This window comes from Gekko japonicus, unplaced genomic scaffold (assembly GCF_001447785.1).
Source record: "Gekko japonicus isolate JY-2015 unplaced genomic scaffold, Gekko_japonicus_V1.1 scaffold896, whole genome shotgun sequence".
NCBI classification, from domain to species: Eukaryota; Metazoa; Chordata; class Lepidosauria; order Squamata; family Gekkonidae; genus Gekko; species Gekko japonicus.
Genome location: NW_015162504.1, coordinates 234,987 through 251,872, shown reverse-complemented (window position 1 = coordinate 251,872; position 16,886 = coordinate 234,987). Strand labels below are relative to the sequence as shown.

The 16,886-nt window shown below is 44.7% G+C and overlaps 1 protein-coding gene across 1 annotated transcript in view; it reads right to left on the bottom strand.

The window, feature by feature from the left end:
- The window catches only part of KDR (kinase insert domain receptor), a 68,298-nt gene that overhangs the window by 8,065 nt on the left and 43,347 nt on the right, over positions 1-16,886 (bottom strand). Inside the window, exons 19-27 of the mRNA XM_015406116.1 lie at positions 14,526-14,639; positions 13,211-13,299; positions 11,681-11,837; positions 9,755-9,855; positions 8,358-8,480; positions 7,597-7,708; positions 6,898-6,997; positions 5,370-5,475; positions 3,862-4,013 (exon numbers count right to left, since the gene is read on the bottom strand). Of these exons, the coding sequence (XP_015261602.1) occupies positions 3,862-4,013; positions 5,370-5,475; positions 6,898-6,997; positions 7,597-7,708; positions 8,358-8,480; positions 9,755-9,855; positions 11,681-11,837; positions 13,211-13,299; positions 14,526-14,639 (1,054 nt within the window). The remainder of the gene's footprint in view (positions 1-3,861; positions 4,014-5,369; positions 5,476-6,897; positions 6,998-7,596; positions 7,709-8,357; positions 8,481-9,754; positions 9,856-11,680; positions 11,838-13,210; positions 13,300-14,525; positions 14,640-16,886) is intronic.

Sequence of the window (16,886 nt, the reverse complement as noted above, 5' to 3'; positions counted from 1 at the left end):
CCTGGAGGTTTTTTGCCATCTTCTGGGCATGGAACAGGGGTCACTTGGAGTGTGGGGGGAGGTATTTGGAAATTCCCTGCATTGTGCAGGGGGTTGGACCAGATGACCCTGGAGGTTCCTTCCAACTCTATGATTCTAAATCGTATAGGAAGACTAGTGGTGATATCTGAAAAAGACCTTTCTCTGATAGGTAAACCGAAATTCCTGTTGTCAATAGGCTGCACATTTGAACAAAAGACACAGGACGATGCTCGAAAATTATCCTGGTTTTCAGGGGGAAATGCAGTTCCCCCCCTCCCCAAAGCAATGAAAGTTTATACATCTCTCATAAGACTGCAGTTACCAAGGGACAAGTAGATTCGAGGGTTTTTTGAAATAAATTACTAAATCCTGCAGCTGCTTCCTCTCTGTTTTTTGTTAGAATATAACATTGATATCCCTCAAAAAACTAATAAAGTAGAGGCTCCCCACCACCACTTCACTAATGTAGAATAACAGGAAAGAAGTAGGCTGGGAGTAAACTGTAGGGGAAATCTATAGAGGGAGGACCAGGACAAATGTCTTCAAAATGCTACCACCCACTGTCCTATTATTTGTGCATCTAGGTGTTTAAAGTACCATGATCTTATCTGTAATATTTTCTAATACTAATATGTTTTTGCTCTAGATATTATTTATTAATTAATTTTTTTAGTCACCACTCACCCAAAGGGTCTTGCAGAGACTTACAGCATTAATACCACATAAAGAAGTTAAAAACAACATAAAAACAGATAACAAATATAAAATACTAGGAAAAAAGCCCATTGTGGAAATAAATACAATGACCTCTAGAAAGAGGCTCTGGGCGGGTGCCCCGGCCTTGGACACTCAGTGTCAATTTGCTGTGGCGACCTCAGCAGGGTATAATGACCCTGAGTCCACTATTTTCTCCAGAGGAACTGATCTCTGCTATCTAAAGAACAGTTGTGATTTTGAGTGATCTCCAGCCCTCACCTGGAGACTGACAACAATGGTTCCCCAGAAGGGGATGGTTGATTTGGAGGGTGGAGTCTATGGTTTTGTATCTATCCGAGGTCCCACCCCTCCTGAAAGCTCACTCTCTCCAGGCTCCATCCCTCACATCTCCAGGAATTTCCCACCTGGAGTTGGCAACCCTATCTCCTTCCCAGCCAATCATCAACCTACCTTTATTTCCCCCTCACTCTTCAGCTTTCCAAACACCACACAACTGCAGCCTCTCCCGTGCTCTGAAGCCCTGACTTCTATGTCCCATTGACTGTCATACAGGGGCCACCTCAGCGGCATATAAAGATGCAGAGCCCACCATTTTCTCCAGGGGAACTGATCTCTGTCATCTAGAAAGCAGTTGTAATTCTGAGTGATCTCCAGCCCTCACCTGGAGATTGGACACATTTTACCTCAGAACAGCAAACGGTTTAGAATGTTAGAGGCAAAAGCCAATCAAGTCGCATATGCAAACGACCTCTGTGTTCCGAGGCAAAGGCCAATAAGGCTGCATATGCAAATAACCTCTGTGTTCTGACTGGCTATGGGGGGGAGGAACAGCAAACTGTTTAGAATGTTGGAGGCAAGACTCAAGCAATGCAGCCAGTGGATAGGGACAGATTCTGAGTGACACACCAGGGCGCCAACCAATTCCGGAGCGTGTGGAATGTTCTAGAGAAGTGCCACCACCATTCGACTTTTATATATAAGGGAGATTGACATTAAAATGTTAAACTATTAAAATATGTGGACAGCATCATACCACTAACAAAAACAACCCAAACATGGATTAGACTCCAAAGGCCAACCACAACAATTTGGCCTCTTATGCCCTGTGGGAATGAAACAAGTCTGGCAGGGCATGGGCATCGTCCGAGAGTGTGTTCCACAGGGCAGGGGCTCAACTGAGAAGGTCCTTCCCCTGGTGACAGGTGACCAAGCCATCCTGGGGTTGGGCAACTGCAAGAGCCTCCTTAAGGTTGACTGAAGGGAGTGTGGCGGGTTGTAATGTGAGATATAACTAAAACCCACAAGAACATTCTCTCCAACCATACTGGACGTCAGTTCCCACCTGGAAGTGCAGACCTGGGTAAAAGGGTCATATAGAAAGGCTTATTCCGCCAGCACTCAAAATTTAACCCTCAAGAGACATGACTGCCAAATTACCAGCAGCAAGGGCTGAGGTCAACTGGTAGAAGCTTATTTGTATCGAGGGGGGGGGCTCCAGCAGGATCAAAGACTGGGGGCTTCTGCAAAAGGCTACAAATTCCCTTCAAATTGGGAACTGTTCATCTACTGCAGTATGGACAAGGAGTTTTGCAATGCAATCCTAAAAACACTTTCCTGGGGGTAAGTCCCACTGAATAACATGGGGCTTTTTGTCTGAATGGGATTCCTCCCTTAGTGTTTAATTTTGCTTCCCTAGGTTAAGATTTTGTGAGCCACTTGACGTGCACAGGAATGGGGGTGGGGCGCAAAAGCCTCCTAACATCTGTTCATAAATCTGGTTTATCACAGCATAATAGTAATCAGTACTATTTGACATATGCAGTTTGGCCTTTCCTAAAGCACAAGGATAAGTAGTTGTGTTATGACTGTCCCCCAAAGAAGCTGGGAACTTCTGATGAGATGCTATTTTGGGATATCTGATCCTCCTAGCTACTACCCCTTAGAGATGAAAACTAACCAGGTTTAAGTTTATAGTACGGACATGGTGTCTTTACTTATTCTTCAATGTAATATGCACAACCAGGATCCTGTAAAGAATGTATGGAAATGAAGGATTCCTCCCTCTCTTTGCAGAATACTCAGAGCATGTTCAGATTACTTCTGTTGCACAGGTCTTGCAATGCTAATAATAAGGACCCCACTTTTTATGGAAGGAGGCTCTGTGGTTGATGGTTGCATAACAGACAGACACTAAATGGTGTCAATTCTGCCTGAGTGGAGAGACAGTGATGGGGATTCCTTGCTGATTTCTGCCTGCAGCTGTTAAAAGCTAGAGAGTTTCTGTATATCAATAGTTGGCAACCCCATAAGCAGCTGGCATTGTCTGTAATGCACCGTATCAAGCCAGGCTGACACAACTTGGGACCCACCGCAAAGCCCAAGAAAGCTTACCATCATGGCGTGATATGTTTGGGGTTCTTTTGCTGATAGTCAGCGAAAGGAATGGGCTGACCACAAACCAAATCACAAGCCTATATGAACTGGGAGGCTGGTTTGCAAACCGAACTGGTTCGTATGGGTTTGTGACCCCCCTACTTTCTGGTCCCTGCCACTTTTCATGGGGAACAGGAAGCAGTCGTTTAAATGGCTCCCAGTGATTTAACCCAAACAACTGAGCTGTTTTTCATGAAGACAGAAAGCAGGGGTTTAAATTACTGGGAAGCATTAAACCCCTGCTTTCTGCTCTTCACGAACCATCATGAACTGCATCAAAATTTGTGAAGCTTTGTGGCGGTTCTTCAGTTCGTGAACATTGCTTTGCAAACCACGAGCTGACCAAAATTCATAATCCGGTTCATGCCCATCCCTAGTCAGTAATCTTCATCATGTGTTTAAGTCATATTTGTTTATCATCAAGTTTTGTAAGATGACTACTAGGAAGTCAAAGTATAAAACACTGTAAACAGAAACAAATGAGCTCATCCACACTGGCTTCAGACTTTTCCCTAGTATGCAGAATTTCATCTTCAAACAGAGAGAACTAGATGTATAGCTGAAGTCCAAATTTTAGCTTGCTGAACGTGGTGAGATATAAATAATGAGTGACAACAATGTTAATGCACACACACACGCACCAGAAAAAATGTCTACCAACCCCAATGGAATGCGCATTGTGTTACAAACCTTGTTCCGGAGCTGGTGTCATAATGGAACTGGGGATCACACACTTCCTCTTCCTCCATGCAGGAAACAGGTGAGGTGGGCAGTGAGAGTCCAGAATCTTCTTCAATGTTCAGCAAGGCAGTTTGCGGAAGGACAATATAGTCTTTGCCATCCTGTGAAATACAGCCAAAAAAAAGTGTTGCATTTCCAGAGTTTATGAGTGGAGACAGATTTTTTATTTCCAAATAACTGATGATGGTATGAAAGAAGAATTGCAGCTCTTGGTGCATTTCCTCATCCTGTGGCCCCTTCTGGCAATTGATCCTGCAGGATTTTGTGTTGTCCCAAACTGAAGGTAATAGCAGCAGGGCAAAGGAAATATGCAAGCATGCCATGGGAAGTGAAACCTCTCTGAAACCACTGTCAGTTCTCAATGAATTTTATCTGCTTCCAGCCTAAGAATGTTCAGTAACAGCAAAGCCAAGTTGACGCAGCAAATAGTGGGAAACTGAACAGTACAACTAGGGGAAACAGGAGACCGAGGGCAGAACAACTGCTTTCGTGGAATTGGTCTAGGTTTTTATAACCCACTTTTCTCTTCCTTCAGGAGTCTCAAAGTGGCTTACAATTACCTTTCCCTTCCTCTCCGAACAACAATTACCTTGTGAGGTAGGTGGGGCTGAGAGAGTTCTGAGAGAACTGTGACTGGCCCAAGGTTGCCCAGCAGGCTTCATGTGGAGGAGTGAGGAAATCAAACCCGGTTCTCCAGATTAGAATCTGCTGCTCTTAACCACTATACCATGCTGGCTCCTTCTGTTCACAGAATGTGCTCTTCCACTCAAATTAGGAGCCCTTCCATGTCCAGAAAGCCTCCTTCCAGCAGTGGAGGGCATCTCTGAATCTAATCTCATGGTCTGGATCTACCCATCAATCAATCAATCAATCAATCAATAAACCTTTAATGGCATATAGATCTACCCACTATCAATAGGTATCTTTCTCAGTTTCTAAATAATTAAAAGGGGCATATTCGAACAGATCTTACATTCCAAAGAAAGTAGTTTCAATTATTTTAGAGAACCCAATGAGGGGAAAAAAAAGAGAGAGAGATTCCGGTAACTATTTTAGTGATTTTTCTTTTCTTTTCAATCATTTGAAACTAATCTTCCTAGAGGATTAGAACTCTGCATATCAGCTATCAGGAATGCTTGCTGTTGGAACACCTTTTAGTTTTACGACGCATTTGTACTTCTAATTGGGTTTTGTATTAAAAATCAATATATGGGTATTATTCATTGACTGCAAATAATCTTGAATGTCAGTAGTGACTAAAAACTGCATGTATAAATAAGCAATATGCTGGCTGCAACCAGAAGTTCAGCATGTCCCTTTGTGTCATGGGAAGGAAGAGTGCTAGCCAAAGCTCCATGACTGCAAATGGTTCCCATTCTCAACACTGACCATGGTGTGTTTGGGTGGAAATGATGATCCTGCGTCAACAGCAACCACTTTTAGGAGCACTCATTTACCTGATAAACACTTGCTTGCAATACATTTCCCAGATGTTCCACTAGTTCTGAAAAAGTCGGCCTTTGTTTGGGTTCTCCATGCCAGCAATCCAACATCGTCTGATACCTGAAGAAACAAGCAACAATAACAACAACAACAACAAGGCGATCACCTTTTGTTCACATTTCATCCGTTTCTAAGGTTGCTGTTGTAAGTAACAAAACAGTGGACCGGCCAAAACTGTGCTGCTGCCCTCCGAAGAAAGGAAAACCAAGAGGGACTGATAAATGCTCACTACAAACCTCAAGAAGGTCACACCATTCTAAGACCACTGAATTCGGTGGATTTAGAAGGGTGCGGCCACATTTAGGATTGTGCTGCTGGGCACTTTGTGGATCCCCCCCTCCCACTGGTACCTAAGCTCACTGGATGGCAGGAGCAGGAGAACAGTGCAATCCTAAACAGAGTTACATCCCTCTAAGCTCACTGAAGGATCCACTTCCCTTAGGTTGTGGTCACACGCATCAGATAAAGGGGGGAAGAAAGGCTATTTCCTCCAGAGAAATCTGACCTGCAGTTGCGAGATCACACCTCCCTTTGAAGCTGTGGGCGCAGCCTGTCAGTGTATGATCAGACGCAACTGTGGGTGAGTCGGGGAGTTTTCTGACGTTTGTTTCCCATGCGCTTAAACGAGGCATCGGTGGATCGCACCTCTGCACTGAGGGCTCCCTATTGAGATGATGCGCATACTGAGAAGGGGGGAAAAAACAACAGCATGGAGTCGGGATGGCCTGATCAGACTATCCTGATGGCATGAGAGCATGCTGGAGCGATCAGACCGGGGAAAGTCCATCCGTGGCCTATCACTACCTGTTCACTACCAGATTTTCCCTGACTCACTCTATATTGTAATGGCATAGACTGTGGGCACTCCATGAAATTGCTGAGCGGTCGGGTTAGAACGGATAAAAGGAAGTACTTCTTCACCCAAAGAGTGATTAACACTTGGAATTCACTGCCACAGGAAGCGGTGGCGGCTACAAGCATGGACGGCTTCAAAAGGGAATTAGATAAGCATATGGAGCAGAGGTCCATCAGTGGCTATTAGCCACAAGGTATAGATAGGGACTAATGGGTCAAGTGATGCTCTGTCATCTTGGTGCTTGGGGGGGGGTCAACAGTGGGAGGGCTTCTAATGTCCTGGCCCCACTGGTGGACCTCCTGATGGCACTGGTATTTCCGGCCACTGTGTGACACAGAGTGTTGGGCTGGATGGGCCTTTGGCCTGATCCAACATTGGCATCTCTTATGTTCTCTTATGTTCGTATGTCTTTTAACTCCACTTCTGTGGTGGAGCAGAACAGGTTGCCAACAGCTGCGGGAGACTTCCCAGACGCTGCTGTCTGATTGCTCCCTTTAAATCCACCCGGCATTCGTGCCTGTGTCGGGTCTAATTGTGCGTATGATCGCAGCCTCAGTCTGTCAGAAGGATCCGAGGGCTCAGTCACCCATGAGTCACCCTCTCTTTGCGCCACTAAACATTCTTACATTTCAGGGGTCGTATAGTCTGGGGCCCTCATCCTTGTTCCCTCTTTCAGTCTTCTACAGAATTCTTCGTCAATCTTTACACCAGGGTAAGGGGACGCTCCTGAAATGATAATTGGTACTTTTCAGTAAACTGCTAAGAATTCAGACCCGGATGTTCAATTCCGTTATAAGAAATGAACAAAACATGCAGAGGATTACTTAGACTGGATGTGCAAACACAACTGGAATCCCTTGAGCGACATTCAGAAATGTTTCTGCAATATCTCGATTTTTTAATTTCAGCTCTGAAAGCCAGTGTTTTGCCAAGTTATATATTTCCCAGTCAGAGACGGTGTCACATGTGACTCTCTCTATATCGTAATGGCTTAGACTGTTTAGACAGATGAGAGAGCTCAAACGTATTTGCTTATTTTCCCAACTGAAGTTGGTTCAATAAAATGTGCCAATTTACTACGGATGTAAGCCAGATCCGTTTTTATCAATGGGCGTTTTGTCACCAATTTCAGCTCATTCTTATCATCCTGCTTGAGGATCAACAGAGTAAAGCAAACCAAACAATTTTTTTTTACAATTGAGCACTTAGTATTCAGCACAGTACGTTCACAGAGAAGGTGATTTACACCAAAATCTTAAAAGAGCTATATTTTTTACTAACAGAGGTTGAGAATTTTAATAAGTAAGCAAAGAAATGCAATTTACCTAATGAAAATATCTCCCACAGCAGTACGCCAAAAGACCACACATCACTTTGAATGGTATACACTCGATCAAAAATGGTTTCCGGTGCCATCCACTTTAAGGGTAGTCTTGCCTGGATGTTTAACAAGCAACAATATTTATTTATTTAGGGAATTTATATACAGCCTTTCCAGAGTCCTGCTTGAAGCTGTTTACAAGTAAAAACAATACACATAATCATGAAAACAGTATAAATTTTATATATATATATATCAATGTATATATATATATAATGTATCAATATAAAAATAAAACAAGTCAATAAAACCAGGCCAGGGGCATAAAAACATCACTGAGCATCCTAGAAAATCCACAAACAGTTCTTAGTCTAGGAGTAGACCACAAACAGCTAAAAAAGAAAGCCTTATTTCTTTTAACCCAGGCTTTTAACTATTTTGGCCTGCTGCCTGAGAGAATGGCAGGCACTAGACTAGCCTCAAGGAGCAGGACATTCCAAAAGTGAGGTGCCACCACTGAAAAAGCTCTGTCTCTTCTTGCCACCTGCCTCACCTCTACAGGTAGGGACACAGAAAGCAGGGACTGAGAGGCAGATTTTAACCGGGAGGCTGGACAGTAGGGAAGGAGAGAGGTCTTCAATATACTAGACAGCAGCAAAGAAGGGAAACCCCGGTTTTTTGTTTTTTTAAAAAAAACACCCACAAAGAAATATATGCAATTTCCCATTGATTGTCTCAGGAGTTCAGTCAGCTGCTAAAACTTACATCTCCTTTCCTCACATAATCAGGATCTTTGTAGATATCTCGAGCCAGTCCAAAATCACAGATTTTGACCACGTTGTTCTCTGACAAGAGGATGTTGCGAGCTGCAAGGTCTCTATGGATACACTGCAAGGATACAAAGAAGAAGTCTGTTACTGAAGTTCTCCTGAAGGGCTGGTCACTTTCATAGCTTTGCTAACTTTGTCGTTTTGCAGCTTTGCCTTTTTGCAGTCCAGTTCTAGGTGCGGCTTAAGCTAAAATTACTTAAGGGGATCTCCCAGTGGAATTCAAGTAAGAGTTCTCTCAAACGCCTACAGTCTAATGAAGTTCTCTCAAAAGCCTACACTGCTCCAAAAGGCACACAAATGGAATTACTTAAGACATTCTATATCAAGATCTCCTTGCCATTTATGTCCCATTCTCAGGCCACACTTGAACTCACCCTATTATTCCAGACCCCAGCAGAAAACAGTAGCCCTGGCTCCTCACAAAGGGCCAAGACACTAGCCGAGGAAGAGCACAATGGGCTTTCTCCCCTGGATGTGTGGGAGACACCCAAAGAGAGGAGAAGATGACAGCTAACCTCTCCCCTCTGTTCTGAGGCCACACAGCCTCCTCTTCAGTGTACATATGGCTAGTCAGGCTGCAGTCATATAGGTGCAGAAATTCCCCGGTCTTTTAAAGGGGGCACAGCTGACCGGTGTTTTATGCTTGGAAAGTATGCTTGCTGGGAAGGAGGCATGGCTACGAATATTCCCATGGAAGGGTGGTTTTACATGAGAGGACTTTCAATTGGGTGAATCCTCAGAATGGAGATGTTGCGGAGGCCTTTAAAAACAAGGGTCTTTAAAGGGTCTCAAACCACTACCAGATCTCTTACACCCTTCCCCCCCCCCATTTTCAGGAAAGCTGCTATTGCCCACTTGCCACCTTCCAGATGTTGCCTAATTCCCCTTCCAGATGTTGCAGGGGAATCAGCCAGGAAGTAAAGGAGGGAGTAACCTCTATTTCCAGGAGGAAGATGAGCGGCAAGTAAGTTGCTGGGACAAGAATGTCCACCAAGTTGGCAGGCTTCTGAAAATGGTGGGGGATGAGCACGGGGTTGACATTAACACCCTCCCTGCATGAGCTCAAGAGACAAGTACACAGGGATGGATCCCACCAGCTTTTCTGCTCAGCCTTACTTCCCTTTGCCCTGCCCCAACTGTCTCACAATGCTTTTGTCTCTGTGGGTCCCACAAACCACAGCACAGCATTTTCAATTATCAAAATGGACCTCTCTTCCTCTTTCACTGGTGGAAAAGCTGGTAAGAACCACCCAAGCACCGTCCTTAACACCGTCATTTCTGGAAGCAAGCAGTCATTTGACAAAAGTCACTTCCTCACAGGAAATGCCTTACTTTTCGTGACGCCAGGAATTCCATCCCTCTGGCTACTTGGAAGCTGTAGCAGATGAGATCCTCCAGAGTCAGAGGGTTTTTGCAAGGATCTTCAGATGTTGCTGTAAGGGGAACAATTAGCAGGTGGCAAATAGTATGATTTGTATACAAGTGCAATAAGATGCCCATCTACATTTATGCTTGAATATACAAGACTCCCATCTTCTCATCTCCTCTCTTGGTTTCTTGCTTCCTCCAGTACATGGAAGCCGCAGCTGTACAGCACGCATTACCCTCTGCAACTCAATGAGAAAAATAAAACAGAAGTCTAGCGGCACCATAGAGACTAGCAACATTGATTCTAGCACAAGCTTTTCTGAGTCATTGCTCACTTTATCAGATGCAAAAGCTTATAAAGTCAGCTCTGACTCGTGAAAGCTTAAGTTGGAACAAATGCTGTTAGTCTTTAAGGTGCCACTGGAATCCTGGACTAAAAAAAGTAACTGCCGCTACAGACCACACAGCTACCCATCTGGAATTTCCAGTGAGGAAAAGCAAGAAAGCTTCCATCTTGCCTTCTTTGAAAAGGAAAGGTTAAGAGAGCAAAGCTGCTCAAAAAACTACACAGAATATGATTTTTGCCTCAGCCTCAGCTGAAGGAGACATGCTCAACATCACGCTTACTAAGGATTGCTTTGATTAAAGACCACGAGGGATTTACCTCAGCAAATACCACAAAAACCTGGTCAGAAGTTCCCAGCTCTAAACAAACGTCTTCATCAATAATCTGTTGAAGTTAACGTATCAGTAAATTTAGATTTCTGTTCCTAATCTCCCTACCCTAACTAAGGTACCTAGCATTAAGAGTACTGAAGGATCACCATCATATAAATTTGAAAGCTATTTCCCACCAAGACATATCTAATTGGCATTTCTGGGGAATCTACATAAATCTCTTTAGTATGAGAGACCACTCGTTTTCTTCAGTCACCTCAAACTGGACCTGGAGGAAGGGATAGCGTTCTTTCTCTTCCCTGGGTATGCACTGAAGCAGACATGTGCACTTATCACAGTTTAGAGCTGGCAGATATAGCTGGTAGCCGGCTTTCTGACCATGGCTGCCCCCTATCCCATGAAAATGGCTGCCGGCTGCATCCACGTTCATCTGGATCAATATGTTATGAATATCCACGCAAGCGTGTATTTTGGGGATTGCTAGGAATGCTCCCACATACAACAAAATGTCTAGTGAGAACTGGCACACAGGGCTGTTGTGAGGATTGATGAACTAAGGTCCCTGCCACATGGGGGGAAAGGAACGGGAGAAAGTGCTGCTTTATAAAGCCACACCAAAAGAAACACGTGGCGGCGGGATCACATTGATCCCCTGAGCAGCGGTGCATTCCGTGTATTTTGGGGATTGCTAGGAATGCTCCCACATAGAGCAAAATGTCTAGTGGGAACTGGCACACAGGGCTGTTGTGAGGATTGATGAACTAATATAGGGTAGTGAATGGTTTGGGATCATCTGAACCAAAGGGAAGGGTTAAGGAGCCACGTTACAAAGAAACAGCAATAATAAACTTAATGGGCTTTCAATCCCCACTCATTCTTAATATTCTCATGATTTAGTGCAATCCTAAACAGAGTTCAGTGGAACTCAAACACCCTCAATCCGTCCCTCTCCCTCTCCTTTACATGTGACCGGAGCCTAATATAGGGTAGTGAATGGTTTGGGATCATCTGAACCAAAGGTAGGGTTAAGGAGCCACGTTACAAAGAAACAGCAATAATAAACGAACGGGCCTTCCATCCCCACTCATTCTTAATATTCCCATGATTTAGTGCAATCCTAAGCAGAGTTCAGTGGAACTCAAACGGCTTAGAAGGGTGTAGCTCTGCTTAGGGTGGCACTGGCAGACACTGAAGGAAGAAGACAAATCCTACCATCTCCTTCTTCTGCATCACTGACAGATCTCTCCTCTCCAAATCCCGAGCTTGTTGAGCTCTGGCTGCTTGCGATGCTGTCCAGGCGTCTCTTCAGATCTACGGGGACTTCGCCAATGCGGTTGTGCTTCCCATGTCTATACCTGGCATTTTTGGTCTATTAAGGGGGGGGGGTTAAGTAAAAAAAGGGGAATCAGAAACTTTCATTCACCAATGTGGATAATGATCATCACAATGCAAAAACCAAACAATCCCTTTGAAGTAAATATTATAAATAATGTAATCAGAAGGTGCAATCAAAAGACTGGAGGGGATTGGTCACGTTTTGGTACAACAACTGAACACGAGGACACATGAAGCTGCCTTATACTGACTGAGTCGTACCAGTGGTCTATCAAAGTCAGTCTTGCATGCTCTGTCTGGCAGCAGCACTCCAGTGTATGAGGTCTTTCACATCACCTGCTTCCTGATCCTTTTGACCGGAGGTGCCAGAGACTGGACCTGAGACAGTCTGCATGAAAAGCAGATGTTCTGCCACTAAGCCACAGCAATGTTTGAAAGAAAGACTAGGGGTGTGCAAAAAACCACAGTATTTTTTGGGATTGGGTATATTGAAGCCCAAAAATAATGGTATCTCCTGATATTCCCAAATTCCAGTATCAGTATGGGCCCCCAAAGAAGGTGACCCCATGCTCCATTGGGCCCTCCAATTCTATTGGCCCCCAAAGAAGGTGCCCCCATCCTCCATTGCTTTCAATGGCAGGGGGGAAGGCGTTTAAAGGGACTACAATCCCTTTAAACACCTTCTCCAAGCTGCACAACTCTGAGGTGAGAATCCAAAGTCATTTAAAGGTGATCCCTTTAAATGCTCTTTAAGTTTGGCTATCTGGTGGCCCCGAATATCCCAAAAATAAGCATTTTGGATAGCCAAAATTGAGTCCCATTTGGTAACCAGCTTAAGAAATACCGGTAAGATATTTTTAGAGTATTTTTTCAGCATACCCCTAAGAGAGACCCTTCCTCTATCAATTTGCTGAGCGCAGTCCATGCAGTTCAACTCAGGATTGTACAACAATTGCAGTGATAGCATGCTTTTGAGCATTCAAGGGGCAATATTTTACACCTGAGAAAATGGTATGTTTTTCTTAACAACTTATCCACTGCTACTGTGACTGCAGTGTGAAAACTGGTTGTGCAAATGTCACAAGTATCTCCCGACTCCTTTTGGGACTAAATGAATGACAACACGGTTCTCTTTTTGGGAAGACCCTTGCAGTTTGTGAATTTCTAGTTTTAATATGTTTGCTGAAGTGCGTCCTTTATTTTTTAGAGAAAGTGCTGTACGATTCACCCATGGAATGTACATCTGGCCAGAATGTTTCTAAAAGTGAGGCATCAGCAGTAAGGCTACCCTCCTCACTGGGTGACCTTGGGTCAATCATCTGAAAAATGCAACAGATCTCTCGGTGGCAGTAAGTAGTTCAACTAAAAAGCAGGGCACTCTTCCCCAACAATTATCACAGCCCTCACCTTGTATGGAATAAAATCGCTCCGCTTGCTTCTTAAGTACACTGACAGATTCCCAAACTTGCAGTATTCGACAATTACCATGAGTGGGCCTGTGGGAATAAAATATGGGGGGGAAATGACTTGAAAAGAAAAGAAATCTGTTTTCCGTCTTGTAGCAAGACCCTCCGTAGTACACCTGCAAAACCTGTGGCCCATCTCACCATGAAGGGCAGACCACCAGGACGACCAAGAGAGGGGTTACGCTCCTGTTTGGTAACTAGGGTTGCCAACCTCCCGGTAGTGGCTGGAGACCTCCTGGTATTACAACTGATTTCCAGGTGACAGAGAACAACTCACCTGGAGAAAATGGCTGCTTTGGAAGGTGGATGGTATTGAAACTCCTCCCCTCTCCAAACCCCGCCCTCCTCAGGCGCCATCCTCAAAATCTCCAGGTATTTCCCAACCCAGTGCTGGCAACCCTACAGATACGTGGTTACAGCAGCACCCACTTCAAGCACCTAGTTTGCTCCAGGGCCATTTTAACGTCTCAGCCCACCCCTGTCTTACTGTATACATGACAGGACGCGGGAGCGATTCTGTGTGCTGTTCCCTCTAGGGTGTTTAAATCATGAACTGACACCTTTGCACGTATATTTATATGCATGCAAACACCACTGAAATAACTCATTTGCCAGCAGGGACCAAACAAGACTTTACAATGGAAATGGGGCGTTCCCACTCTGACTCTTACAATGCAAAATGTGGGTTGGGGGGGGCACTTCCCAAGGATAACTGGTGAGCGGGAGGGTTGCTTAATACGCCCTCTATCTGCATGTTTTTAATACCCCTACACACACTCCAATCTTCCTGTGAAACCAGAAATTAGCTCAGCTAAGAAAAGCACTCTTGGAAGGGAAACTGCACGGGAGAATTGGCTGGCAGGGAAAGCGTTAAAACTCCAGTCTCTCCCTCCTGCTGATCCCTGCCTTCAGATGCCTCTTGTGCCCCCTCCATCCATCATCTTGACAAACTGCAGTCCAGACTAAGCCTTGGACCTGGAAAAGAGTGGACAGGACTGCCTGTAGGCATAGTTGAATGAGATGCCTAGCTGAACAGATAGCAGAGGAGAAGGCTCCCCCGCACACACAACCAGCATCTGATGATATTATTACATTTGCCCTGCACTGAGTAGTTATATCTATTTTTGGTCACTTTCCTTCCTCGATAGCTGCTCCCCAGGTCTTGGCCAGCCTGCCTGCTTGCAAGCCACTAATGGCAGAGTTTGAAGACTGAACCAGAGAACCACCACTTGAGTTCCACATCTTCCAGCACTTACCTCCTGGTTTTGTGCAGGCCCCCAGTAAGTTGACCACATTGAGATGATGACCAATATGAATGAGGATTTTGAGCTCAGACATCAGTGCTCGGTGTTCACTGTGGGTTGCACCCTCTATATACAAAGGAAAAAAATATTCTCCTGTATTTGTACTTACATGTAAGTAACAGTAAGTTGACCTTTCTCACAATACAAGAACTCGTGGGCACTCAATGAAATTGCTGGATAGATAGATTAGAATGGATAAAAGGAAGTATTTCTTCATCCAAAGAGTGATTAACACATGGAATTCACTGCCACAGGAGGTGGTGGTGGCTACATGCATGGATGGCTTCAAAAGGGAATTAGGTAAGCATATGGAGCAGAGGTCCATCAGTGGCTATTAGCCACAAGGTATAGATAGGGGCTCTGGGGCAAGTGATGCTTGGTCTTCTTGGTGCTTGGGGCGGGGTCAACAGTGGGAGGGCTCCTAGTGTCCTGGCCCCACTGGTGGACCTCCTGATGGCACCTGGTATTTTTGGCCACTGTGTGACAGAGTGTTGGACTGGATGGGCCTTTGGCCTGATCCAACATTGGCGTCTCTTATGTTCTTATAACAATAAAGGTTAATCTGCCTCTTTCCACTGAACTAGGGAGGAGGAGAAATACTCAATCCCAAAAGGACTTTGTGACATTTCAGTGCTATTGCTAAAAGTCTTGGGCAGCTCATTCGTCTATCAGGGCCAGTAGTGTCTACTTTGACTGGCAGAAGCTCTCTCAGGGTCCCAGGCAGAGATCTTTCAAATCCCCTGCTGCCTGATCTCTTAAGTGGGGATGCTGGGATTGAACCTTCTGCATGCTCTTAAAGTATCAAGCAAAGCAGTGATATGAAGATACAGTCCACAAGTTGCATGTGCTCTCAAATGAACACGTGAAGCTGCCTTGTACTAAATCAGACCATTGGTCTACTGATATTAATATTGCCTGTTCTGACTGGCACTGGCTCTCCGGGAGAACGTCTTTCTCATCACCTACTTCCTGAGCCTTTTAACTGGAGATGCCAGATCAGTGTTCCCTCTAAGCTGAGTTAGTGTGAGCTAGCTCACGGTTTTTCAGCCTCTGGCTCACACATTTTTGTCTTATCTCAGGAAGGATGGCTCCAGAGCAAACTAATTTATGCAGTAGCCAAATTGCTGGCTCACAACTTTAATGCCAGTAGCTCACAAAGTAGAATTTTTGCTCACAAGACTCCACAGCTTAGAGGGAGCATTGCCAGAGACTGAACCTGAGACTTTCTGCATGCAAAATATGTGATCCATCAACGACCAACGACCCCCTTGACATTTCTTACTAAAAATTATGCAAGATGACAGGTTCTCACATGAATCTAAATGCGGGAGGGGGGAAGCTTCATACATAAACAACATTGCAGGCTTCTGTGGTAGACACAGCACTCTACTCTAAAACTTCAGCCTGCATCTGTCATAGCAGGTTGTAAAGCTCTCTTTGGCCTATATGCATGGTCGTTTTCCCTAGCTTTCACGGTGGATGTCCGTCTGGTTTTCTTTTGTCGTTCTGCATTGGTTTTTCTCCCTTCAGGGCTCAGTTCATTTTCTGTTCACTGTTTTCCTGCATTTTCTGAGAGTGATTTTGTGCCAGCTTTAGTGAACAAGGTTGGGGGGGGGACCATTTTGGCAGTCTCTGGAAGCCTAACATTAAAATAATGGCTGAGCCCCAGGGACCTTCTGCAAACCACCGAACTTAAGAACTGCTTGGGGTCAATCCATCTGGAGGACAGAATGCAATCCGCACAGGACAGGCTTTTAAAAACTGCCATGGTCACAGCCAATGTGCAGGATCAAATTAGAGATTCACAAAGAGAAAACACAAATTTGCAAGGAAAGGTGGGAAATTAGTGTTACTATGCAGCTGCACTACGGCACTGGTGAAAATACCCCCCAATTTTTTTCAGTTTAGTGGCACAGGACTAAAAAAGCTCTTCAGAGCTTCTGCCAGAGGACTCCTCCCCTATATAAACTGCAGCCCTGTGCAAAGCATGGTGGAGTTACAGCTGACTTTGCACAGGGGTGTGTGTGCACACACACACACACTCTACCAACCATCACAGTTTGCAGTGCCAGTGTCAGTGGGTTCTACCATGCATTCTGGACACTCAACATGTTCCCCCATATTATGAGATTGTGTGACTCACTCCCATTTTTCACAGTGGCTGATATCACAGCAGAGAATCTCCTAGTGCTCGGCAATATGGAAAATGGGGCTTTGCAACTGCTTATCAGTTTCAAAAAAAGTCTTGTCAATTTCAACATAGGGTTTCCTTCTTTGCCTGTGTTCCTTTCTGTTCCCTTTCATTCAACAAAC